The sequence below is a fragment of the Hyperolius riggenbachi genome, chromosome 1 (genome assembly GCF_040937935.1).
Source record: "Hyperolius riggenbachi isolate aHypRig1 chromosome 1, aHypRig1.pri, whole genome shotgun sequence".
In the NCBI taxonomy this organism is placed as follows: domain Eukaryota; kingdom Metazoa; phylum Chordata; class Amphibia; order Anura; family Hyperoliidae; genus Hyperolius; species Hyperolius riggenbachi.
The window spans coordinates 411,317,436-411,344,158 of NC_090646.1; the positions used below are offsets into that span (position 1 = coordinate 411,317,436).

Sequence of the window (26,723 nt, forward strand, 5' to 3'; positions counted from 1 at the left end):
TTAGCAAGGATAGCTAGCAATTCCGTGCTAACCATAAACAGCTAAACACTAAAGTGACCCTTCATGTTTCGCCCAATATCATGGCTTCATCAGGCATATGAAATAATATAAATATACACAATTCAATCAAATGTACATTGTAATGGAAACAGAGGCGCCAGCAGAGTAACTGATCATAGGTAAAAACAGATAAAAGTTGGGGGGCAAGGGTTGACTTACCTCCCCAAAACCAAACACAACCACTATGTATGTTTTAAAGAGACTCTGTAACAAAATTTTGAGCCTTATTTTTTCTATTCTATAAGTTCTTATACCTGTGCTGATGTGGTCTGTCTAAGGGCCGGTTCACACTTGCGGTTTTGCAAAAACCGCACCGGATGTCCGGACCGCACCGGAGCCGGATCGGACCTGAACCGTACGGTTCCTGTCCGGATCCGGTCCGGTTGCATACGGTTTCCGTGCGGTATGAACACGGTTGCGGTCCGGATCCGGATTCTTAAAGAGTAACAACCTGTATAAAAACAAAAAAAAATGTTGGGGTCTGGGAGGTCAGCAGAAGGGGGACCTGTGGAATCAGGCCCTCTGCTGTTTAGCACTCACCTCCACCTCCGACATGCTGCCAACATCTCCGGATCCGGATCCAGCTGTGCTGCTCCACTCCAAAATGCTTGCCCATGTGTCCCCAGCCAATATCGCTGCAAAAATCCGCATAGGAAGTGGGGTAGAACATCCGGATTTTTTGCCAGTGTGTTGTGCGCTCTCCGGTTCTCATTGGTTTCCATTGGCCGGATGGTGCAGTCCGGCTCCGCCCCGGATACGGCTGCCGGAGGAGCCGGACCAAAAAATAGCGCATGTTGGAACGGACACCGGAGTCCGGATCCGGTCCGGCTCCGGTCCGGACGAAACGGACACATGTGAACCCTGGCATAGATTTACATTGCTATGCCGTGCGTCCGTTTCGTCCGGCCAGCATGCGGTGCGGCTCCGGCACGGCTATTCCGGATAGCCACCGCTAATGTGAACCGGGCCTTACTGCAACCTTTTCTAGTTGCACTGTCTCTGTAATAAATCTTATCTTCTTTCCTCTGTCGGGCAGAGGCTGGAATGTGTGGAATGTGCAGCACTGCTTGTCATTGGCAGAAGCTTTACACACCCCCTTCAAGCTCTGCATGAATCACACAGTAAGCTGTTCTCAGCCTATGATACTCTGGTTAGAAGCCAGTTGTAACGATCGGTGTAACACAGAGAGGATCTGATTACCGGTGATCTGCAGTATCACTGGGAATACAGATATATACCAGATTATAGATGATCTGCAGTATCACCGATAATCAGATATAAAAGCTAACCTCTGGTCACCTGAGAAGTAAGAGTGTTTGGTGCAAACAGTAATAAACAGAGGGCTGGGCCTCAGAGTAGTAAGGAGTCCTGCACAATTCCTTCTAGACTCTCCCGGAAGGAGGAGTCAGGCTGAGAGAAGGAACGAGAGTGACACTCAAGGGGGAGTGTCACTACTAGGACTGGAAACCGCCTCAAACAGTAAGGTCGGTTCCCGAGGTCGGACAAGCCAGGTCGTAAACACACGGACAGATAAAGTACAGATTCAGAAGGCAGAGGCGGAGTCTAAAGTATAGGCAGGGTTCGGCAACAGGGTATCAGAAATATCGAGGTACAAAATCAGAAGGCAGATGCAGAGTCTAAGGACGAGCCGGGGTTCGGCAACAGAGTATTAGAATGACAAAGTACAGGATCAGAGTTCAGGAGAATAGTCAGGCAGGCAGAAAGTCATAACAGATAATCACAATCAAACTAGTACTTTAAACTATCAACAGAATCTAACTAAGTGTAGGATTACAGCTCCAGCTGGTCCCGGCACACTTTAGGATCTGACTCAGGTCTGAGTGCTACCACTATGTGATCGCAACGCCAGACAAAGAACAACTGAACAACCAGCAATATATATATACAAGATCCCCCTCCAGCACCTCCCTAAGTGTTGGACCAATGAGGAGGAGCAGAATTGTCAGCTGACCGGCCTGGTCAGCTGACCTCCTTCTGGCTGCCATATAAGTTCTGCCTCTCCGCGCGCACGCGTGTCATTCTGAATCTAGAGGGACTATGAGTCCCAGCCACACCATGCCTGGCTCGTACGCTTGCCGCGGGGGCCGCCGCATCGCACGCGGCGGCTTCCCCGCGTTCACCCCTACCGCTGGCCACCATGCTGGACGCGGAAGCAGCCGCCCTGCTCTGAGAGCAAGCGGCTGCCTTTCCGTGTTTCCTTACACCAGTCATTTGTTTGTAAACACTGCCTAAAACTGTTAATTACAAGCCAGGATTGCAGCAGGGAGTGACAGAAACAGCACAGAGGGGCACAGGGGAACATAAGGAATAGAATGGTATGCGTTTTATTGTAAGAATATTAGAGTACAGATTCTCTTTAAACAAGATTTAATTCGAACTCCAGAAAAAATGCAACGCGTTTCGCGGGTCTCTAGCCCGCTTCCTCAGGCAATAATAAAGATAGGAGTAACTCAGAAGTTGTGTAACCAAGTACAGCACCTCTGTCTACAAATTAAATTTACATAGTCAGTCTCTCAGTCAATGATTACATTTTGTATATATTTATTATTTCACGAGCACAAAGCATGTTCCCATTAGTACCCCTAAGGAAGAACTGCTGTTGGTGCAAGACATCTAGGTAAGTGTTTCACATCACATGATCCAGAAGTGCAGCTTCACAAACTTGGCAGGGTCCTCCCTTCCGCAGTGTATTCTACATGATCGTGTGCTCCCTTCCTATAACCGTCTCATACTTGTGTTACTGGGCCTACCTAACCAGCCCAAAATTACATGATCATGTATCTTGTACCCCGTTTGCCTTGTATAGCTTTTTCCTATGTTATATAACCTCATTACGTCTGTCATCCTCTGTATCACTGTATGTATTTATGGTCCAGCGCTGCGTAATATGTTGGCGCTTTATAAATACAATACATAATGATAATAATAATATACTGATCACTTGGCCATCAGGAGCACACAGCAATGTAAACTCCTTACTAGTCATTTCTATAAGATAATTTGGTAAATGGATTATTTCAGCTGTGGCCCCAGCAACAGTTTTGGTGGGCCTGTAGAATGAAGTACAGTTACTAAGCCCCACGCACACACTCAACAGCGGTCTTTTATGCAGCACAATTATCAAACAACTTTTGTTGTGAAACAAGTTAAACAACCAAAGAAAAGTTGCTTGCTATTGTTCACACAACTGATAAGACGTCAATCCAACAGTTGGATTGACGTCTTATCAGTTGTGTGAACAATAGCAAGCAACTTTTTTTTGGGTTGTTCAACTTGTTTCACAACAAAAGTTGTTTGATAATTGTGCTGCATAAAAGACAGCTGTTGAGTGTGTGTATGAAGTCTGTAACACAATGGACCTCTATCTTTTAATCTTTAAAATATTTTTTTTCTTTTTGTTGTTTTATGTATCCTATATAAATGGTGTCCAAGCTCCAAAACATTTGCAACAATCCAGTATTTCTAAAATGTTCTACTAATACAGAAAGATCCATCAAAGCATTATTATAGTCATGAGGTATTACTTATATTAATGGAGTATATTGCTAGTGATGAAACCACACAACCCTGCTTAACACTACATGGCAATTAAGCCGTCTCCAGCACTGCATGGGTAAATAAAGAATTCTGGCAACATACTGCATTCCGGCTCAACTGAGTATCTTCTATAGTGAAGGAAACACTGGTGCCAGACAGCAGTACAGTGAGAGCCTGTTCTTCCACATCCTTATGTGCAAAGGAAAGGTAACTCAATCAAGCTGCTACAAAGACCTGTTATCATTTCACAGTCAAAGGTTTAAAAAGGATTACTGAAATCTGCTCACAGAGTGCAGTGTGAAAACATAGAAAGCTAAACACCTGCACTTGCCACAATCCTCAGCCTACAAAAAGCTGTATAGTCTGTGCAACAATGCAACTGATCACCCAATAGTAAATACATTGGGAAATTATCTACCTATTTAACTCGCACGGTAACAGCAGCGATGTGGGAAGTACAGAGGAATGAAATATGCACCAACAGCAGGGTTTTTTCTACCTTGTTTCAAAAGGTCTAATAAATATCCAGTTTCACATCAATGGCCAAAGCTGTAAGTTCAGCTAAAACATCTTTTTCTGTACAGACTGTACACAAGTTCCAGCATGGTGAATAACTTCTATCACCAACATTCCAATCCTCCATCACTTGCCTGGCTTTATAGGCCAACACTACTCTGCCCCATTACTGCTGCCAGCAGGCTGATGTTTGCACTAATCACTGTTAGGGAACATATAACAAGTTAAAACCTCATAAAGTAGATCTTCACCCTAAAAGGACAGCCAGGCTTCCTAGAGTGGTCACAAGTGTGTACTTCTTCTTGTCTTATTTCATGATCCTTTTCTCTTTACGCACATTAAATATCACACACTCTCTATGCATCTTCCTAATGCCAATGTGCAAATGAAGATATTATTATCATTACAGCTTCTACTTTCATGGCAAATTAACAGCATAAAAGCTGAAAAGTAAGAGCAATATTTTTCATTCATAGAAAGAAAGAGGGACAGCTTTATTCAAAGTAACATGATTTTGTAACAAGGAAATGTACCCAATATATTTATGTCAAGCAAAATTTTACTGTTTTGTTTTCACCTTATGGATGAGAGGAATTTTCACATTTCAGCACTTCTTCCATTCATTCCCCAATAACATTATCACTGCTTAAAGAGAACCCGTACTGAGTAAAAATATTTAAAATTAACACACAAGGTAACTTTAAATAAACATTACATAGTTCCCTTGCCACCAGTTCCTCTCAGAAGCTCACCATTTTCTTCTGACAATAATCCCTTCCAGTTCTGACAATATTTTGTCAGATCTGAAATATATCAGTTGCTGTCAGTAAAATATCAGTTGCTGTCAGTTATAGCTGAGATGAAAACTGATGTATCAGGTAATGTCCATGTTTCCCTATGGCTCAAGTGGGCGATGCTACAGTTTAACTGTGTGCTGACCAGAAAGCTGTTATGGGTAATAGCCATTTTCAAAATGGAGGACGGAAAATTCCCTTGATCACAGTGAACAAACAGGGTGTGGGACAGGAGAAAGACACTGAGGAGTAGACTACATGGAAGGTAAGTATGACTTGTGTATCCTTATTTTGACTTTTAATTTTCAGTTCAGGTTTTCTTTAAAGTGAACCTAAAGCCGGTTAAAAAAAAAATTAGATTTAGGGCCTGTTCAGACTATCTGCGTATGAAGAATGCGTTTAAAATCAAAGAAACGCAAGTTGAAAAACGCATGCGTTTTTCTTGCGTTCTAATGCGTATTCTATTGCGTTTTGCACACACACGTGACCCAGGGGGAAAAAAAGAATTATGGGAACCGCAGAGGAAAACGGACGCTAAAAACGCAATAGTACGAGTTTTTGATACGCGTCCATAGACTTTCATTGCGTCCGTTTCTATGCGTGACGCACAGAACTGCGTGCAGCAATGCGGATGAGAAACGTATGCGTCTCATACGCATACATGTGAACTAGCCCATTCAAAAGCATTAGGAGCCGTTTCTATGCGTTTTTGGTACCCAGAGACGTTCCCTGAAAACGTCTAGGAACGCGCATAGTCTGAACAGGCCCTAACTCACCCGGGGCTCCCCTCAGCCCCCTGCAGCCGATCGGTGCCCTCGCAGCTCCGCTCCGATGCCTCTGGATCCACCGGCGACGACTTCCGGTTTCGCCATCCCCGGCCGACAGGCATGGGAACGCGAGTGATTATTCGCGTTCCTAGCCTGTATATCGCCCCCTATGCTGCTATTGCTAACGATCAGCGGCGCGAGAGGCGGTAACGAGCGATCGGGAGGCAGCGCGGTGGCACGATTTAAGAATGATCACTGTTTTTGAGCAAAAACTGATCATTCTCGGTGGACATGCATGGATTGGCTCAGGGGACTTCCGTCCCTTGCCACCAATCCCCCCTGTTGCCGGGAACATCGCGATCGCAAACTTCCACCCGCACAGTACCCCCAAACTACAGGGACATGACTATAGCAGTTGCCACTGAGGACGTGAAGCTCACATCCCAGTGGCAGTAATGGTTAAACTTTCAACTTTAAAGGGTACTTGAAGTGGCACGTAGCATTATGAGATGTGTATGAAAATTCCTAATCTTAGACAGAATCAAGCAGTGTTCCTTTTTCTCACTGCAAGGACTAAACTGAAAACCAATATAGGTGCATTTTTTCATTGGACTTAAAGCAGTTGGCTTGCACAGGAAAAGGATGGACATAAAGAGAAGCCATTTCCTGTCCTAAATGAGGATACCCAAATCTACCTTAATTATCCTGGTTTCAGCATCAGTATATAGAAGTATATTGGTATGTAACCCTGCCCTCCCAGTTATGTTTAGCCTAGGTGATTTAGTTATGCTGCCTTCTCAGTGCGCTCTGGGAGACCAGGTGTTGTTTCTGCTCACTTTGGAACATACAACAAATAAACATTCCGTAGTGATGCACCTTGCCAGCAGAAAGGATGTCACCACCTGTGATAAATGTAAGAGTATGAATCAGAAAGATTTTATAATGGGGAAAGATTTACTAAATATTTTAGAAATGAATCTTGTAAAACGTTAATTTTAATAATGAAGTTACATTTAGTAAAGTTCCACATTAAAAGCATCTTAACCACTTGAGAACCTAGGGCTTTCTACCCCTTAAGGACCGGCCACTTTTTTTCCATTCAGACCACTGCAGCTTTCACGGTTTATTGCTCGCTCATACAACCTACCACCTAAATGAATTTTGGCTCCTTTTCTTGTCACTAATAAAGCTTTCTTTTGGTGCTATTTGATTGCTCCTGCGATTTTTACTTTTTATTATATTCATCATAAAAGACATGAATTTTGGCAAAAAAATGATTTTTTTAACTTTCTGTGCTGACATTTTTCAAATAAAGTAAAATTTCTGTATACATGCAGCGCGAAAAATGTGGACAAACATGTTTTTGATAAAAAAAAAAAACCATTCAGTGTATATTTATTGGTTTGGGTAAAAGTTATAGCGTTTACAAACTATGGTGCAAAAAGTGAATTTTCCCATTTTCAAGCATCTATGACTTTTCTGCCCCCCTGTCATGTTTCATGAGGGGCTAGAATTCCAGGATAGTATAAATACCCCCCAAATGACCCCATTTTGGAAAGAAGACATCCCAAAGTATTCACTGAGAGGCATAGTGAGTTCATAGAAGATATTATTTTTTGTCACAAGTAAGCGGAAAATGACACTTTGTGACAAAAAAAAAATAAAATAAAGTTTCCATTTCTTCAAACTTGCGACAAAAACCATGCCCCTCACTTTGTGAAAAAACACAATTAAAATCAATTTCCGCTAACTTGAGACAAAAAATAAAATCTTCTATGAATTCGCCATACTACTAACGGAATACCTTGGGGTGTCTTCTTTCTAAAATGGGGTCATTTGTGGGGTTCCTATACTGCCCTGGCATTTTAGGGGCCCTATACCGTGAGGAGTAGTCTTGAAACGAAATTTCTCAAAATGACCTGTGAAATCCTAAAGGTACTCATTGGACTTTGGGCCCTTTAGCGCAGTTAGGGTGCAAAAAAGTGCCACACATGTGGTATCGCCGTACTCGGGAGAAGTAGTACAATGTGTTTTGGGGTGTATTTTTACACATACCCATGCTGGGTGGGAGAAACACCTCTGTAAATGACAATCTTTTGATTTTTTTACACACAATTGTCCATTTACAGCGGTATTTCTCCTACCCAGCATGGGTATGTGTAAAAATATACCCCAAAACACATTGTACTACTTCTCCCGAGTACGGCGATACCACATGTGTGGCACTTTTTTGCACCCTAACTGCGCTAAGGGGCCCAAAGTCCAATGAGTACCTTTAGGATTTCACAGGTCATTTTTGTTTCAAGACTACTCCTCACGGTTTAGGGCCCCTAAAATGCCAGGGCAGTATAGGAACCCCACTAATGACCCCATTTTAGAAAGAAAACACCCCAAGGTATTCCGCTAGGAGTATGGTGAGTTCATAGAAGTTTTTATTTTTTTGTCACAAGTTAGCGGAAATTGATTTTAATTGTTTTTTTTCACAAAGTGTCATTTTCCGCTAACTTGTGACAAAAAATAAAATCTTCTATGAACTCACCATACTCCTAACGGAATACGTTTGGGTGTCTTCTTTCTAGAATGGGGTCATTTGTGGGGTTCCTATACTGCCCTGGCATTTTAGGGGCCCTAAACCGTGAGGAGTAGTCTTGAAACAAAAATGACCTGTGAAATCCTAAAGGTACTCATTGGACTTTGGGCCCCTTAGCGCAGTTAGGCTGCAAAAAAGTGCCAATCATGTGGTATCGCCGTACTCGGGAGATGTAGTATAATGTGTTTTGGGGTGTATTTTTACACATACCCATGCTGGGTGGGAGAAATACCTCTGTAAATGACAATTGTTTGATTTTTTTTTACACACAATTGTCCATTTACAGAGAGATTGCTCCCACCCAGCATGGGTATGTGTAAAAATACACCCACAAACACATTATACTACTTCTCCTGAGTACGGCGATACCACATGTGTGACACTTTTTTGCAGCCTAGGTGCGCTAAGGGGCCCAACGTCCTAATCACAGGTCATTTTGAGGCATTTGTTTTCTAGACGGTTTAGGGCCCCTAAAATGCCAGGGCAGTATAGGAACCCCACAAGTGACCCCATTTTAGAAAGAAGACACCCCAAGGTATTCCGTTAGGTGTATGGCGAGTTTATAGAAGATTTTATTTTTTTGGCACAAGTTAGTGAAAAATGACACTTTGTGAAAAAAAAACAAAAATCAATTTCCGCTAACTTTTGACAAAAAATAAAATCTTCTATGAACTCGTCATACACCTAACAGAATACATTGGGGTGTCTTTTTTCTAAAATGGGGTCCGTTTCTGGGGTTCCTATACCGCCCTGGCATTTTACGGGCCCAAAACCGTGAGTAGTCTGGAAACCAAATGTCTCAAAATGACTGTTCAGGGGTATAAGCATCTGCAAATTTTGATGACAGGTGGTCTATGAGGGGGCGAATTTTGTGGAACCGGTCATATGCAGGGTGGCCTTTTAGATGACAGGTTGTATTGGGTCTGATCTGATGGATAGGAGTGCTAGGGGGGTGACAGGAGGTGATTGATGGGTGTCTCAGGGGGTGGTTAGAGGGGAAAATAGATGCAATCAATGCACTGGGGAGGTGATCGGAAGGGGGTCTGAGGGGGATCTGAGGGTTTGGCCGAGTGATCAGGAGCCCACACGGGGCAAATTAGGGCCTGATCTGATGGGTAGGTGTGCTAGGGGGTGACAGGAGGTGATTGATGGGTGTCTCAAGGTGTGATTAGAGGGGGGAATAGATGCAAGCAATGCACTGGCGAGGTGATCAGGGCTGGGGCCTGAGGGCATTCTGAGGGTGTGGGCGGGTGATTGAGTGCCCTAGGGGCAGATAGGGGTCTAATCTGATAGGTAGCAGTGACAGGGGGTGATTGATGGGTAATTAGTGGGTGTTTAGGGTAGAGAACAGATATAAACACTGCCCTTGGGAGGTGATCTGACGTCGGATCTGCGGGCGAACTATTGGTGTGGGTGGGTGATCAGATTGCCCGTAAGGGGCAGGTTAGGGGCTGATTGATGAGTGGCAGTGACAGGGGGTGATTGATGGGTGGCAGTGCCAGGGGGTGATTAATGGGTGGCAGTGACAGGGGGTGATTGATGGGTGATTGACAGGTGATCAGTGGGTTATTACAGGGAAGAACAGATGTAACTAATGCACTGGCGAATTGATAAGGGGGGGTCTGAGGGCAATCTGAGCGTGTAGGCGGGTGATTGGGTGCCCGCAAGGGGCAGATTAGGGTCTGATCTGATGGGTAACAGTGACAGGTGGTGATAGGGGGTGATTGATGGGTAATTAGTGGGTGTTTAGAGGAGAGAATAGATGTAAACACTGCGCTTGGGTGGTGATCTGATGTCGGATCTGCGGGCGATCTATTGGTGTGGGTGGGTGATCAGATTGCCCGCAAGGGGCAGGTTAGGGGCTGATTGATGGGTGGCAGTGACAGGGGGTGATTGATGGGTGGCAGTGACAGGGGGTGATTGATGGGTGATTGACAGGTGATCAGTGGGTTATTACAGGGAAGAACAGATGTAAATATTACACTGGCGAATTGATAAGGGCGGTCTGAGGGCAATCTGAGCGTGTAGGCGGGTGATTGGGTGCCCGCAAGGGGCAGATTAGGGTCTGATCTGATGGGTAACAGTGACAGGTGGTGATAGGGGGTGATTGATGGGTAATTAGTGGGTGTTTAGAGGAGAGAATAGATGTAAACACTGCGTTTGGGTGGTGATCTGATGTCGGATCTACGGGCGATCTATTGGTGTGGGTGGGTGATCAGATTGCCCGCAAGGGGCAGGTTAGGGGCTGATTGATGGGTGGCAGTGACAGGGGGTGATTGATGGGTGATTGACAGGTGATCAGGGGGGATAGATGCATACAGTACACAGGGGGGGGGGGAGTCTGGGGAGAATCTGAGGGGTGGGGGGGTGATCAGGAGGGGGCAGTGGGCAGGGGGGGAGATAAAAAAAAATAGCGTTGACAGATAGTGACAGGGAGTGATTGATGGGTGATTAGGGGGGTGATTGGGTGCAAACAGGGGTCTGGGGGGTCTGAGGGGTGCTGTGGGCGATCTGGGGCAGGGGGGGGAGAAATCAGTGTGCTTGGGTGCAGACTAGGGTGGCTGCAGCCTGCCCTGGTGGTCCCTCGGACACTGGGACCACCAGGGCAGGAGGCAGCCTGTATAATACACTTTGTAAACATTACAAAGTGTATTATACACTTTGTATGCGGCGATCGCGGGGTTAACATCCCGCCGGCGCTTCCGTATAGCCGGCGGGATGTTGCGGCGGGCGAGCGGTGACAGGCGCCGGCGGAGGATCGCGTCAAGGATGACGCGATCGCTCCGCCCATGCCCCTACAAGGACCGCCGCCATTTGTCTATACGGCGGTCCTTGCGGGGTGCACTTCCCGGCCGCCTCTGTGCGTTAGGCGGTCGGGAAGTGGTTAAAGAAAACCTGTAACCAAAAAATGTTCCCCTGGGGGGTACTCACCTCGGGTAGGGGAAGCCTCCGGATCCTATCGCGGCTTCCCCCGTCCTCCTGTGCCCCACAACAGTCTCGCTCAGGCCCTCCGAATGGCCGGGATGTAAATATTTACCTTCCCGGCTCCAGCGATGGAGATCGGATATTTCCGCCTATCTCCGTGCTGAGAGCCGCAACAGCGCCCCCGCTGGAGCCAGGGAAGGTAAATAATTGCTGGAGTCTTCGGGGGAGCCAGCGCTGGATTGCCTGCAGCTACAGCGGACGGGGAAGCCTCATTGCAATTTCGATTTTCCCCCGATTTTTTTCAAATGCTGGGGGGGGGGGGGGTTCTGCACTGCCCGGTCCGCTGTCTGTAATACTTTGCTTCTGGCCCCGCTGTGTGCGGATTGGCCAGAAGCAGTGAATATGTATGAGTGTTAATGAGCGGGGGAGGGGGGGCGGATCCACTCCAGCGAGCGGCTGGGCACATCATACAGCATTGCCAATCATTGGCTAGTGATGGAATGACGGCAGCGGTGGGCGGAGCTGTATGCTCTGTACAGCTCCGCCTACCACTGCCGTCATTCCATCGCTAGCCAGTGATTGGTAATGCTGTATGATGTGCCCGGCCGCTCGCTCGAGTGGATCCGCCCCTCGCTCATTAACACTCATACATATTCAGTGCTTCTGGCCAATCCGCGCACAGCGGGGCCAGAAGCAAATTATTAAACAGGACCGAAAAACCGAAGGTAGTGACGATCAGCAGATCGTCTTGCCACGAACCGCGGTTTCGGTTTTAAACTGAAAAACCGTGCAGCCCTACACCAGGGGAACTTTTTTTTTGGTTACAGGTTCTCTTTAAATATTTATCAAACACTTGAACAATGTTTAAAGGGATATCTAATGAAAATAATATGCATACTATTTATCCTTTTCCCTCAATCCACCTTTCTCATTCTATTACTTTGGTCTGCTGACTGATTTGGTGGTTGATTAGCAATACTTGTCTACCATTACAAGAAGTTATATATAAGGTGTCAGTAGCTCACTCTCCTTATCCACTGATGATGCAAGTTTGCGAAACCAGTCTGGAAGGAGACAAGCGACACCTCATATTCTTGTTCCTACCACTGGCCAGTATACACGCACTATTTTAATTTGGGGAACCCATAACTTTGGGCCCCATATGTGAGTACTCTTTTTATGTCTTTTATGATTTTATGGTTCATTTATCCTCAATAAAGCGGTCTACACTTAGTACTGCTATTTTTATCATTTTATGATATATCATTGATCTTGCTACCTGCAGGACGACTTTACGCAGCTAAAGAATGGAACAGTTCTGTGACCGCTGGGAGTCTCACGCTATGTATACAACCTTATAACGTGGGTTGTTATTGGCTGGTAAGCCTTTTTCCTTTTGGGTGCTGGGACTCACTTTCTTTGTCTGATACCTCAGATGTGAAGCACGGGGGAATTGTATCACATACCTACTTGTGACTTGCGCTGATTCAACGGCATTATTATTGCTTGAACATTGGACACTGTTTTCTCTCAGCTACGGTCTTTAGATTATAAACATTGGCGCTGTACCTCTTTCTCTTTTTAATGTTTCAAGGGAACCTGAAGCAAGAGGGATATGGAGGCTGACATACGTAGTTTAAAGAAATGCACATTGCCCATCAGTCCTGCTGATCCTCTGTCTCTAAAACTTTTTGCCATAGACCCCGAACAAACATGCAGCAGATCAGGTCTTTCTGACAAAAATCTGACAAGATTAGATGCATGGTTTCAGGTGTGTGATTCAGACACGCTGTAGCCAAAGAGATCAGCAAGACTGCCAGACAACTGGTATTGTTTAAAAGGAAATAAATATGGAAGCCTCTATACTTTCAGGGTCCCTATAAATGCAAGGAATGCAACAAAATTAAAGCCACTAGGAATTATGTTGGTGTCTTATACATAGAATAATAATAAAAGTCAATCAACAAGCTGGAGAATGGTTAATAACACAGTTAACCGATTGGCAGCTAGTGTCTTTCTTTTACTATCGCAGCATCACATTCCTGAGTCACTAGTAATCTGCATGTTAGGAGAATATTATGTATATCCCTAGTCATTTCTGGACATCTGGCACCCAACACAAGTTTGCTATCAGAAATACCAATACACAAAATGACACATTAAAGAGAAAATACATATATACACCTGGGATTTCAGGAAATATTCCTATGGTTAAAATTGACAAGGCCAGTTATTGTAACCTCAGGTTTGTCTGATCCAGAGGAAATGCATTTCAATGGCTAGACATGGCAATTTCATTACATGCAGCATTGGACAGGGACACAAAGCAAGCAGAATTTGTAATACGTTATCCTCCATAAGGAATGAGCGTACCTGATATATGCCCCACTATATAAAGTATATTGCCCTGCACATTGTGAGCTTGTGAATCATACTAACGTTTTCAATCTCCAAATCCAAGGTTAACAGCAAAAATAAACAAGGGAATTTCTGATGGAAAGATCAAGCCGTGAGGAAAAAGAAGAATGTAGAAATAGAAGTTAACTTTCCTCGCTTAAAAATAAAGAGGAAAAAAGCATAAAACTAAACATGAGAGGGGAAAAAAATAAGTTATCCCCATCTAACAGCCAAATTCCTACATAACTCAATCTGGACATCTCATCTGGTGTGAACTGCACTCATTCCTAGTGTAAACCCCAGCGCGCTCTGCAATGATATACTGTAATGTCACATCGCAATCTGGATTTACTATAAAGGGCTGTGACGAGTTTCAGAGCAGTAAACATTGCAGCGAGGTGTATTTCACACTGAGCTGGTTTTTATGAAGAACACTTCACCGCCCGGCTCCGGCGGCCCCAATGATGAATGGTGAAAGATGCGTGACAAGCTTCATCATTGTTTGTAAATCTTAACTGTTCCTGCTCACTAACTCTGTAGGCAATTTTCAAAGACAGCGGCTGACAGAAGGACAGCATTGCTCCCCTGAAGGTTATTCTACCCGTGCCTGGCTTATTTTGCTTACAAGCCAACCAATGTGCAACAGTCTAGATTGGAAGCTCCTAAGATAAACAGGACATGTTAACGCTGTCATTTCACTATTAACACTGTCATTTCAAATAGTTAACTAACATCTGCTGAGCCTTCACCTATCATGCAGCTGTTTCTATCCTGCTATTTCTCAGCTAATGCTCATTTTCTTCCTTATGTGAAATTCCTCACATGCCATAATGTTTGAGCAGAAAAACATAAGAAAAAACATCACAAAAGAAATATTTCAGAAACATGAATTGATCCACCATAACTCCCCTCAACAGGAGTGCTTACAGGGATGTAATAAAGGGCACCTGCAGAGACATAAGGTATATAGTAGGCCTGAACGATTTTTGGAAAAAATTGAATTGAGCGATTTCTGTCCAAAATTGCGATTTCGATTCATGATTTCCTTCAAATCAAGCTTTGTTCCCCCTTTGTGCCTGTTTGTTCCCCCTCTGTCCCCCTGTCTCTCTTCGTGCCCTCTTTATGCCTCCTCTGGGTCTCTCTCTTGCCCCCTTTGTGTCTCTGTGCCCACTCTGTCTCTCTCTGTGCCCGTTCTGTGTCTCTCAGTGCCTCCTCTGTCCCCCAAGCTGCAACAGTTCTGGACATAGCCTTCTAAACAAGTCCAGCAATGCCCATCTAACCACCTCGCCTCCTGCAGGCTCTAATGCTTCCTGTATGTCATGTGACATAGAGGCCCTGCAGTTTCGGCAAGCACAAGAGCCGGAGATAGTGGACTGACAGCGTTGGACTCGTGCGAAAGGTATGTTCAACGCTGCGGGCTGCAAGCGCCGGGACTTTGGGGAAGTTTGAAGACGCTTGTTCAAACTTGCCCCATGTGGAAATTACTTAATAGCGATAATCGCCGCTTTGACGATTCCGGAATTGTGATCTTGGTGATCACGATTTCGGTTTAAATTTAAATTTATCTTTCAGGCCTAGTATATAGGCACTTATAGTACTATCCCTAGTAAAAAAAAATTCTCTGAAGTCTCTTTCTGTTTTCTAATACAGTAAGAGTTAAAATACTTGAGTTGTTTTCTATGCAAAAGAGCTTTCGACAGCCTGACAAATTCAGTATGGTTTCCTTAAAAGTAAATAGAGGCAAAAACAAGAAACAGTGAGATAAGGCTTCTGATGAGGTTTAAGTGCAGGAAAGTTTAAAGGGAAGGTCCAGGCAAAAAAAAAAAAATGAGTTTCACTTACCAGGGGCTTCTACCAGCCCCATGCAGCCATCCTGTGCCCTCGTAGTCACTCACTGCTGCTCCAGTCCCCTTCTGGCAGCTAGTTTAGTTTTTGCCGACCTCGGAGGTCGGGGGCCGCATTGCGTACATTTTTACGCATTCCCGCTAGTGCAGGAACATTAACACATACATCTTTACGCGTTACTGGTTCAACACGTTACGCCGAGGTTAGCCAAGGTTCTCTGATGCAGCTTCTATGTGCTGTTGGACTGCAATGCACACAATAATACCACCTGAAAAGCTAAAAGACAATGTGGCACTGTCAATCAAGTGCCACACAGTGCTGACACAGCAACAAGTGTTGTACAGCAGTTTCATGGGTGAGTGGGCAGTGGAGGGGGTAGAAGAAAGTTCTGGCTCTTGGACAAATATTAAAAATGCTGTTGCTAAAATGGAACTCTCTTCTTTTTTTGGTTCTGAAACCTTGGTAGTAAGTATTTCCAGCATAGATTTGTTTGCTTAGTTGCCTGCTGTTAAATTGCCAAAAGCTGTTAATTATTGTTTTGGTTTTTTTTCACTAAAGGATACCTGAGGTGAAATGTGACATGATGAGCTAGACATGGATATGTACAGAGCCTAGCACACAAATAACTATGCTGTGTTCCTTTTTTAATTTCTCTGCCTGAAGGAGTTAAATATCAGGTATGTAAGTGGCTGACTCAGTCCTGACTCAGACCGGAAGTGACTACAGTGTGACCCTCACTGATAAGAAATTCAAACTATAAAACACTTTCCTAGCAAAAAATGGCTTCTGAGAGCAGGAAAGAGATAACAAGGGTCAATAGTTCATAGATTTTAGCTCTGGCATACTTCAATGAATGTGTCATTGAGCAAAACCAATAAAACAGTTAAAACTTAAAAAGTAGATTTAAACATAAAATACAACTTTGGAGTATCTTAAAAAAGTCATTTTTAGGAGAAGGAAGATAGATACAATCGTTTATTTCATCAGTTTATTTTGCCTCTGGTGTCCTTTAAATCTAAATACTATTATTTCCCCTTAAGGGCAACACAAACCTCCCACCTACAGTACACTTAACATAATTCTCCACAGGAATAGTTTAAAATAAAACTAAGATAAAATGGGTTCCTGAGAAGATATGAATACGAGGAACCTTACATTTCTGTAATGAAAAAAGGTCCTTAGGGAATTTGCAAAGTTATCTGGATTCTCCTATGGAAGCACCAGCCTTAACCTCTTACTAGTGGGTATTATAACGACTTCAAACCTAGCATAACTCTAACCCTGGGTTAGGTAAGAGTGGACATAGAACTTTATCGAAAACAAGTTCTGGTACCCCAATATCAGATGATATGTCAAATGGAGAGCAGGACGTGCTGCAAAGAAGGGTCCTTATGTGTATTAATACATATAATAAATGTCAAGAACAATTCCTGGATAATGTAATTAATGTCAAGAACTATTTCTAATGATGCTCTATGATTTAAAATGTAACAAACTTTTCTTTACTATGTTAAAAACTCACAAATGATCATAAACAGTACAGAAGAAAAGTCTTAATGTAGCATTTATAGGGCCGTACATGCATAGCTGTGTCAGCAGTCATGCTATGTATATCTGCACATTTCCTTCACAAATACATAATATGTCAGTATAAACAAATCACCCAGGTGGTGAACGGTAAATGTAAACAGGGCTGTGGAGTACAAAAATCATCCGAGTTCATGAAATCTCAGACTCCAGGTGCCCAAAATTGCTCCGACTCTTCGACTCCGAAGCCCTAAATGTAAACATTCAAAATGCATAGAAAATTACAGGAACTGTTTGATACCATTGATATCTGATTTTGCCCATTGGCAATCACCTCCCCACGTTTTCAGGTACACCCGCTGCGTTGCAAACATTTGAGGGTCAGAATATGGGTTCAAAACCATCCCCGTGCTCATGTCAGGAATCAAACAGTGCAGAGCTAATACAGGGACTGCTGTAAATATATACCATCAGCATGCTGCTCAAATTGTGCACTGCAACCCACAAGTTTCCAACACCAATCTGTACAGAGGCCTGTGGGGTGGGGGCCTGAGGATGCATGGGAAGGATTCAAGAGGACTGGATATTCTGGCCTTCATTTTTAATACCTATTGTCAGGCTTAAACATGTCAGTGGTTTTGTCTATGAGTATATACTGTATTTACTTTGCTCTTCTACAATGATCGGAGACCTACCATTTGCCTTGGCATCTGGGAAACTTGGGTTTTCCTCAAAAGTAAAGATAGGCTGAACACAGGCAGGAGCAGCCATGCCATGCCCCAGGTACGGAGGATAGTAGGAGTGCATTCGATACTGAGAACTTGTACTATGTCCTGCCAAGCGGGTATCGCTGCTTTTCATCTGTACATATGTAAGAAAAAAAAATTGTTACATTTTATAGGATGGCTCATAAAAGTTTACTTACAGTAATCTGAAAACAAGTGAGAACAGTACACTACACTGGTACTTTACCAAGCATGCCAGTCATAACGTACACTCATGAGAAAAACATGAAAGATCTTTGTGAATGTGCTAGTTGCCTGGCCATAAAGATGACACTGTTGCTATGAACATTTTACACCACAGCTGTTTTGCAAGCTATGTTAATGGCAATTTATTTTTGCAACCTGATACACTTAAAGGACCACTATACTGAAAAAAGTAAGCAGCTCAAAACCGACAGGTATTGAACTACTCCATCTCCTCACTAGGGATGATCACTGATATTCAAATTGTTCCTATTTGATTCAAATTTATGCAAATTTTTATGCAAATATTGCATCAAAATGTGCATAATTTCAAAACAATTTGCATCTCATTGATCATCCCTACTCCTCACCGGGGAGTCTAAGGGTTTTCTTACTATACTAAAAGCTTTTCCTGCCTACCTTCCTACTTAGTTGCACACTATTTTGGCATTTGGACTGAGCAATTGCCCTTCAGGGAATGCAATACAAAGAAAACCCTGAAAGCAAAGAAAACCCTGAGAACCTCCCCCCCCCCCTCCCCAGGAGATGGACCAGTCTAAAATCTGACGGTTCTGTTAGATTTTAATTGCTTACTTTTACTTGCTTTACTTTTTTCGCTGCAGTGGTCGTTTATGAGAGGTCATTATGCCAATGATAAGAATTAGCCCAATAAGACCTAACTTGTCTGACCTAACGATGCATATGGAGCTACACGTCACTACTCGTATTGTATGAAACCAGAAGAAATTTATGAAGAAAAATTGTGATGCTATTTAAAAATTAATATTACCTCACGTTTGCTCCATTTAAACCCCTATTTGTAAAGTGTTTGGTGTTGTATATAATTTCAATATACTTTACCTTTAAATATTAACACTGCAATAAAAAGGGATTATTACTTTGCCAGAAACAAAAGCTAGAGAGCTTACACAAACAGACTTATGGATGAATTTTCTAGCACCAGTAAAACAGCTTTCTGGAAACTCTTGCTGTCTATTCTAAATCGAAATCACGTAGTGCTGCACTAAGGAAAAAAGAACAGGGCACACACAAGCTTGAATCACTGCAAATGCTGGCGTGGCTTTGAGAGGAAACATCTATATCTGTCCACGCTGATAGACATACTTAATTAACCTCTGCTATTCTGTTCCAAGCTACTGTTTTAGACAAAATCATTGACCCATAAACAATATGTTGCCATCACAATCTCAAATTGCTGTGACACCAAAGAGATATAGCCCTATCAGCACTATTGGAGGAGAAAAAAAATCTTTTATATTACCTGCGCTAAGAAATATAGCTTCTATTTATGTCACACATGAGCTGTCAGAAACACTATGATACTTTTAGCATAAATCTGCAGGCTGGAGGACATAATAATACATATTCTATGACTTCTAGACAAGCGGAACATTCATCCAGACAGAACACTCAGTATATCTCTCTACTCCATAGCTTTTATTTTTACTCATCATCATCAATTTACAGCATGATAACCATAAGACAGCAGTTGTAAGAACTTTCTTATCAAAGTGGACCTGTGCTGGAAACACGAAGCATCTATCAGTAAAGGAGAAGTTCATTCAACCCTAATATCTCAGTTACAGATGAAGACTTAGTGGACTAAGTCAGCTGCACATTTCTGGCATGTCTTTGTGAAGAAGACTGTGGAGTGCAGCTAATCAAAGATTAAGGAGTTTAGACTATAAAAGAATCTGGGCAGTAAAGAAAGCCATGGCCAAAGAGGATACGGTGAATGAGAATGGAAAGTGCAGTGATTGAAGGATACTGGGTGTATGGCATAGCTAAGCTTATAAAAAAGTGGATGGAGGAACTGAGAATGGTGGGCGCTCTATGTAGAGTGGCTGAGATGAAAAGAGATTGGGTAAAGAAGCTGTGATTAGCATCAACTGTTTGTAGAGTAGCTGGAAAAAGACTGGGTGGAGGAGCTGGAAAAGATGACGGATGTGTGCAGAGCAGCTGAGATGAAAATAGTTGGCTGATCTTTGAATTGAGACAGTTGACCATAGATTGGCTGAGATGGAAGTGGTGATGGTTTTGGACAGGAAAACTAAATGTAAAAGTATCAGGGGACAAAAGTTGGGACACGAAGGTAATGGGTGATGAAGAAGGGTTTTTAAAACTATTCACTGACCGGTGGCCGGTAAAAGAATATGAATTCCTGAAGAGTGGCGAGAGAGGAATGACTTGCATAGAGGTTCTAATATACAGACACAACTAAAGTGTTACGACTTCCGTAGACAAGGTATCTGGTGATCACGTTTAGCAGCATATACAAAAGTCTGGACACAAAGATGAAGTGAAACTGTGCTTTTAATGAACTGTGCTATATACATATAAGTGACAGTGATCTCTCCCACAAACACACAGCAGACTAGCAAACTATATACAAAATATACAATATCACAATACTCATATAATCAAGGTACAGGATCAGGTAACAGGAGCAATGTCAGGAATCAAGCCAGGGTCATACATGGGCAGATCAGGATAAATGCATACAGATCAGACAGAATCAGGAAACAGAAGCAATGTCAGAGAGCAAGCTAAGGTCATTCACGGGCAGATCAGGATTAACGAGTACAGAGCAGACAAAAATCAGGTAACAGGATAAAAGTCAGAGAACAAGCTAAATTCATAGATCAGGATTAAAGAGAACCCGAGGTGGGTTTGAAGAATATTATCTGCATACAGAGGCTGGATCTGCCTATACAGACCAGCCTCTGTTGCTATCCCAAACCCCCTAAGGTCCCCCTGCACTCTGCAATCCCTCATAAATCACAGCCACGCTGCTGACAAACAGCTTGTCAGAGCTGGCTGTGTTTATCTCTATAGTGTCAGTCTGCTGCTCTCCCCACCTCCTGCAGAACTCCAGTCCCCGCCTGCATTCCTTCCCTCCCTGCTGATTGGAGGGAAGGGACGGGGGCAGGGACCGGAGATATGCATGAGGCGGGGGAGCAGCGGAGACTGACACTACAGATGTAAACACAGCCTCACAGCATGGCTGTGATTTATGAGGGATTGCAGAGTGCAGGGGTAACCTTAGTGGGGTTTGGGATAGCAACAGAGGCTGGGCTGTATAGGCAGATCCAGCCTCTGTATGCAGATAACATTCCTTAAACACACCTCGGGTTCTCTTTAAAGATTATAGAGCAGAGTATCAGAAGGTGTACCAAGCAACAGAAGCCAAGCTAACTGGAGATCTGACAATCTTGCAAGGGGTGTGGTTGACTTAAAGAGACTCTGAAGCGAGAATAAATCTCGCTTCAGAGCTCATAGTTAGCAGGGGCATGTGTGCCCCTGCTAAAACGCCGCTATCCCGCGGCTAAACGGGGGTCCCTTCACCCCCAAACCCACCCCCGCAAACGTTAGTCGTAGAATTGGTCGTTCGTGGAGGCAGGGCTAACGGCTGCAGCCCTGCCTCCAGTCATGTCTATCAGCGGCGCATCGCCACCTCTCCCCCGCCCCTCTCAGTGAAGGAAGACTGAGAGGGGCAGGGGAGAGGCGGAGATACGCGCTGACAGACGCGCGTGGGACAGGGCTGCGGCGGTTAGCCCTGCCCCAACCAGGAAGAGATCCCCCGCTACACCGAGGGGATTTGGGGGTGAGGGGACCCCCGTTAAGCCGCGGGATAGCGGCACTTTAGCAGGGGCACACATGCCCCTGCTAACTATGAGGTCTGAAGCGAGATTTATTCTTGCTTCAGACTCTCTTTAACCACTTCGTCCACAGGTCAGTAGATATACGTCCTCTGGGACTTCATCTAAGCCACAGGTCAGTAGATATACGACTTGTAGCAGAAGCAGTGCTGTGCAGGATTGGGCTTGCTCCTGTGCATATTTCTGGCACTATTTGATGCAGGACTAATTGGTGAATGTGAATATAAGTTTCCTGAGCTAATGAGATTGATTTTTACTATGAAAAATACTTGTATTTTCTCATTTCATAGTGAAAAACACACTTTGTAGCACTATTTCAGAATCAAATATCTTCACCATAAATTGTGACAGGAACATAATCGAAGTTTTGTGATAAGCAGTAAGAATAGCCAAACAAAATGTGTGTTTTTTATTGACAGTAGCACTTTTTATTTTTAAACTGGAATTGGTAAAACTGAGAAATACATGTTTTTTTCTATTTTTTTCTTTGTTTTCCCATTAAAATTCATAGAAAACAAAATTGTTTGAGGGAAAAAATGGCATACAATGAAAGCCTAGTTTGTCTTGAAAAAAACAATATATATTTCATTTCTGTGTCATAAGTAGGGATAAAGTTTTTTCTGATTAAATAGGGACATAGCTAAACTGTCAAAACTGCTCTGGTCAATAAGTTGAAAACAAGGTCTGGATGCGAAGTGGTTAAAGAGACTCTGCAGCGAGAATAAATCTCGCTTCAGAGCTCATAGTTAGCAGGTGCACGTGTGCCCCTGCTAAACCGCCGCATACGCGCCGCTAAACGGGGGTCCCTTCACCCCCAAACCCCCCACTGCGACACTTGGTCGCAGGCTTGGTCGCTCCTGGAGGCAGGGCTAACGGCTGCAGCCCTGCCTCCAGTCGCGTCTATCAGCCGCGCATCGCCGCCTCTCCCCCGCCCCTCTCAGTGAAGGAAGACTGAGAGGGGCGGGGGAGAGGCGGAGATACGCGCTGACAGACGCGCGTGGGACAGGGCTGCGGCGGTTAGCCCTGCCCCAACCAGGAAGCGCTCCCCCGCTGCACGGAGGGGTATTTGGGGGTCAAGGGACCCCCGTTAAGCCGCGGGATAGCGGCGGTTTAGCAGGGGCACACGTGCCCCTGCTATATATGAGGTCTGAAGCGAGATTTATTCTCGCTTCAGACACTCTTTAGGAAATGCTAAACTGCTAGAAGAACACCTGTTGATCAGAGACATGCCCAGAATGTGATACACCATCTTGTGGTGAAACTGGAAACTGCAGGTGACGTAGCAGAGCCACCTGCTGGTGACTTGTGATAACACCAGCAGGTGAAGTAGGATGCAACAGTGTTCGTGACATAAAGCTTCTACAAAATAAGAATGAAGACAGGAAAGTGAGCAGGACATTTTGATCAACTTAGAAATCTAAAAATACAGCAAAATAAATGTAATGTGGCCAAGGCTATGATGGGGAAACAAAAAACATGAAAATATTCTAGATGGAGATCCAGTGCCAGATCATCAATGCTGTCAACTTACCCATTCAAAAACAATGCTGGGTCAGCATATTATGGTAAGGAGAGAAAATATTGTTTCTTTCCAACAAGCCTATCTTCTGCAACTTTTTGTTTATAAAGTGTCTGTGAATATTGGAAATATAAACTTTCAACCTAAACATTTAGGTTGCTGTTCCAGTTATTCAGTATTGTGTGGAGTTGAAAGACAGGTAATATTGCATGATAAAGACACAAATCCTTTGAAGCATGGTTGGTTAAAAATGGCCTTGTCAAATAAAATATTTGTGTACACGGGGTGAGCAAGTGAACAGTTTTGCATGGACAAAGGAGAAATTTGTTCCAAAGGACCTTAAAAACAAATAGGCAAGGCACAGAGAGCGAAACTAGTAAGTTTGATGGTGTAGTAAGTAGAGGATATGCACTGTCCTCACTCAGGTATATGGTCTGTCCTCACTCAGGTATATGGTCTCTCTCAAACTGTTGGGTCACTCTAAAAAAAATAAAAATATCTAGAACATAAAATATTGACCAGACAATAGAGGTGACCGACTAGAAACTAGAAACATTAGGAGGTGCTACATGCTAATTACAATATCTAAAACTGCTTTTGAGACAAACCGTCTCATGGATTTCTACATTAACTTTGCATTAAGCCTCACCCCAGCATACATGTGTTGTCAGATAACTGTCAGTGATCTGAGCACCAATTACACAACCCCCACCCTACATCCACATTTCATTTAACCACTTCCCCTCTGCCAGGACAAGTAACTATGCCCCTGCAAAAACCCGCATTCTGTGCAGGGGTGTAGCTACTACGTCCCTCCCGCTGCGCCCCCCCCCCTACTCGCCCCCCTTCCCCCGCGTCGGTACCGCCGCTCATTACTGTAGATCGTTAGCCGCTAGATCAATGAATGGGAACACAAATCCCATTCATTGATCCAAGTCCCCGTGAATGGCCGCAGCTCTGCCATTCATAAATCCCATCCACGGAGTGCTTCCGTTTCTGTACTAATAGTACGGTAAGCTGAAGTCACCACTGAGGACATCTTGTGGCCAAATTGTAATATTACATCCCCCTTTTTTCAGTTAATGATCCCTAGTTACCTTTTTTTTTCTTTTTAAATTAACCCCTGACCTCCCACACTCCCTAAAGTTACCCTCTTTTTTTTAATGAAAAAAAAATTACAAATAAAAAAAGGGACTGAACTTTTTTAATATGTATATAAAAACTGTATACTACAATTACTTTAGAAATTATGGGTTGTAATTAGGGATAGACGCAAAACTGAAAAAAGCACCTTTATTTCCAAATAAAATATTGGCGCCATACATTGTACTAGGGAAAAATTGTAAACGTTGCATTAACCAAGACAAATGGGCAAATAAAATGTGTGGGTTTTAATTACGGTAGCATGTTTTATTTTGAAACTATAATTTCTGAAAACTAAATAATGAATTTTTTAATTTTTTTTCTTATTATTCCCATTAAAACGGAGTTAGAATAAAATAATTCTTAGCAAAAAGTACCCCCCAAAGAAAACCTAATCAGTGGCGGAAAAAAAACAAGATATAGGTTTCGTTGTGATAAGTAGTAATAAAGTTATAGGTGGATGAATGGAAGGAGCGCCGACGGGTGAAAATTGCTCTGGTTCTTTAAGGGGTAAAAACCCTTCGAGGTGAAGTGGTTAAAGGACAACTGTAAGAGAGATCCATTCAAAACAAACATATGTACCTGTTCCCCGTTAGATCCTGATGTGCCCGATTCATATTTTGCCGCTCTCCAAGGCTGTTTAGTCATATAGTTATTACTCTTTACTCCTGTTCATTTTTCAATATGAGAATATGAGTGCGACCCAGAGAACTACTTCCGGGGCTTTGCTGCGTGTACATTACCCATGCACTGCTCACCATTATCGTGCATGCATAGAACATCCTCTTGTGCACTAAATTAGGTTACTCGCGCACAGCTCCAGCACTGCAATTATGATGACACTCAGACTGCGCCTGCGGGGATGAGACTGGCAGATGCAGGAGCGGGCAGAGAGAGGCAGGCTGAGGAGCAGGAGGGGGTGTACATGGGTGGCAACAAGGCTGGTCACAGGGAAGAGCACAGCCTACAAATCTGCGACAATAAAGGGGCACTACAGCGAAAATCTGTAAAATTTAAAATATGTGCAAACATATTCAAATAAGAAGTACGTTTCTTCCAGAGTAAAATGAGCCATAAATTACTTTTCTCCTATGTTGCTGTCACTTACAGTAGGTAGAAGAAATCTGACAGAAGTGACAGATTTTGGACTAGTCCATCTCTTCATAGGGGATTCTCAGCAGAGCTTTTATTCTTTATAAAGATATTCCCTAAAAAGGATTTAAACAATAATGCTGGCCAGCTTCCCTGCTCCCTACACAGTTTTTTGGCAGTTGGACAGAGCAACTGCCATTCACTAAGTGCTTCTGAAAATAAATACCGGTATATCCCTGAGAATCCCCTATAAAGAGATGGACTAGAGATGGACTTACTACTGTAAGTGACAGCAACATAGGAAAAAAAGTAATTTATGGCTCATTTTACTCTGGAAAAAACGTACTTCTTATTTGAATATGTTTGCACATATTTAAAATTTTACTGTTTTTCGCTGTAAATCCCCTTTAATAAGAATTTTGGTCTTTTTGACTGGTTTGTAACATCATCTGGGAGGCAAACCAACCCTAAGGCTGGGTTCACACTTAATAAAAATTGTTTTTTAAAATGTGAGAAAATGCATTTGCCATACATCTAATGAAAGTCAATGAAAAAATTGCACTTCTGCTAAAATTTGTATGCGTGGAAAAAAACATACTATTTGCAGCATAAATTCACACATTGCATATGATTTCCCATTGACTTTCATAAGCCGTTCTTTAAAAAAAATTAGAAAATTAGGATTTGACTGCAAAAAAAACTTTCAGTTTTCCACAATGATATGTGTGAACCCTCCCTTACTTTCCCTTTTAAATCATTTTTGATATTTGATACTGTATATCATAGGGCACTTCCCAATGTTTTCACGTTTCTGCATGGGTTCACTCAGCAGCATAATCTGGGGTGAACTGAGCAAGCTTCAGTTGTTACTCTGGACACTAGATTGGAACAATGATGATTTAGGCTTCCTACTTCAAAATTGATTTTAATGCTACATCTGCTTTATTTTATGTCAATGTTGCTCTTATAGATGGTTAACACTTAAAGGATAGCCGAAGTGACGTGACGAGATAGACATGTGTATGTACAGTGCCAAGCACAAAAATAACTATGCTGTGTTCCTTTTTTTCTTTCTCTGCCTGAAAGAGTTAAATATCAGGTATGTAAGTGGCTGACTCAGTCCTGACTCAGACAGGAAGTGACTACAGTGTGACTCTCAGTGATAAGAAATTCCAACTATAAATCACTTTCCTAGCAGAAAATGGCTTCTGAGAGCAAGAAAGAGATAAAAAAATGGGAATTTCTTATCAGCGAGGGTCACACTGTAGTCACTTCCTGTCTGAGTCAGGACTGAGTCAGCCACTTACATACCTGATATTTAACTCTTTCAGGCAGAGAAAGA

At 43.2% G+C, this 26,723-nt stretch overlaps 1 protein-coding gene across 4 annotated transcripts in view; it reads right to left on the reverse strand.

The window, feature by feature from the left end:
* Positions 1 to 26,723, reverse strand: part of DMRT1 (doublesex and mab-3 related transcription factor 1) — a 92,096-nt gene that overhangs the window by 18,534 nt on the left and 46,839 nt on the right. For all 4 annotated transcript variants that reach the window (XM_068235875.1, XM_068235857.1, XM_068235866.1 and 1 more), the window contains exon 5: positions 17,675 to 17,840. In XM_068235875.1, coding sequence (XP_068091976.1) covers positions 17,675 to 17,840 — 166 coding nt within the window. The remainder of the gene's footprint in view (positions 1 to 17,674; positions 17,841 to 26,723) is intronic.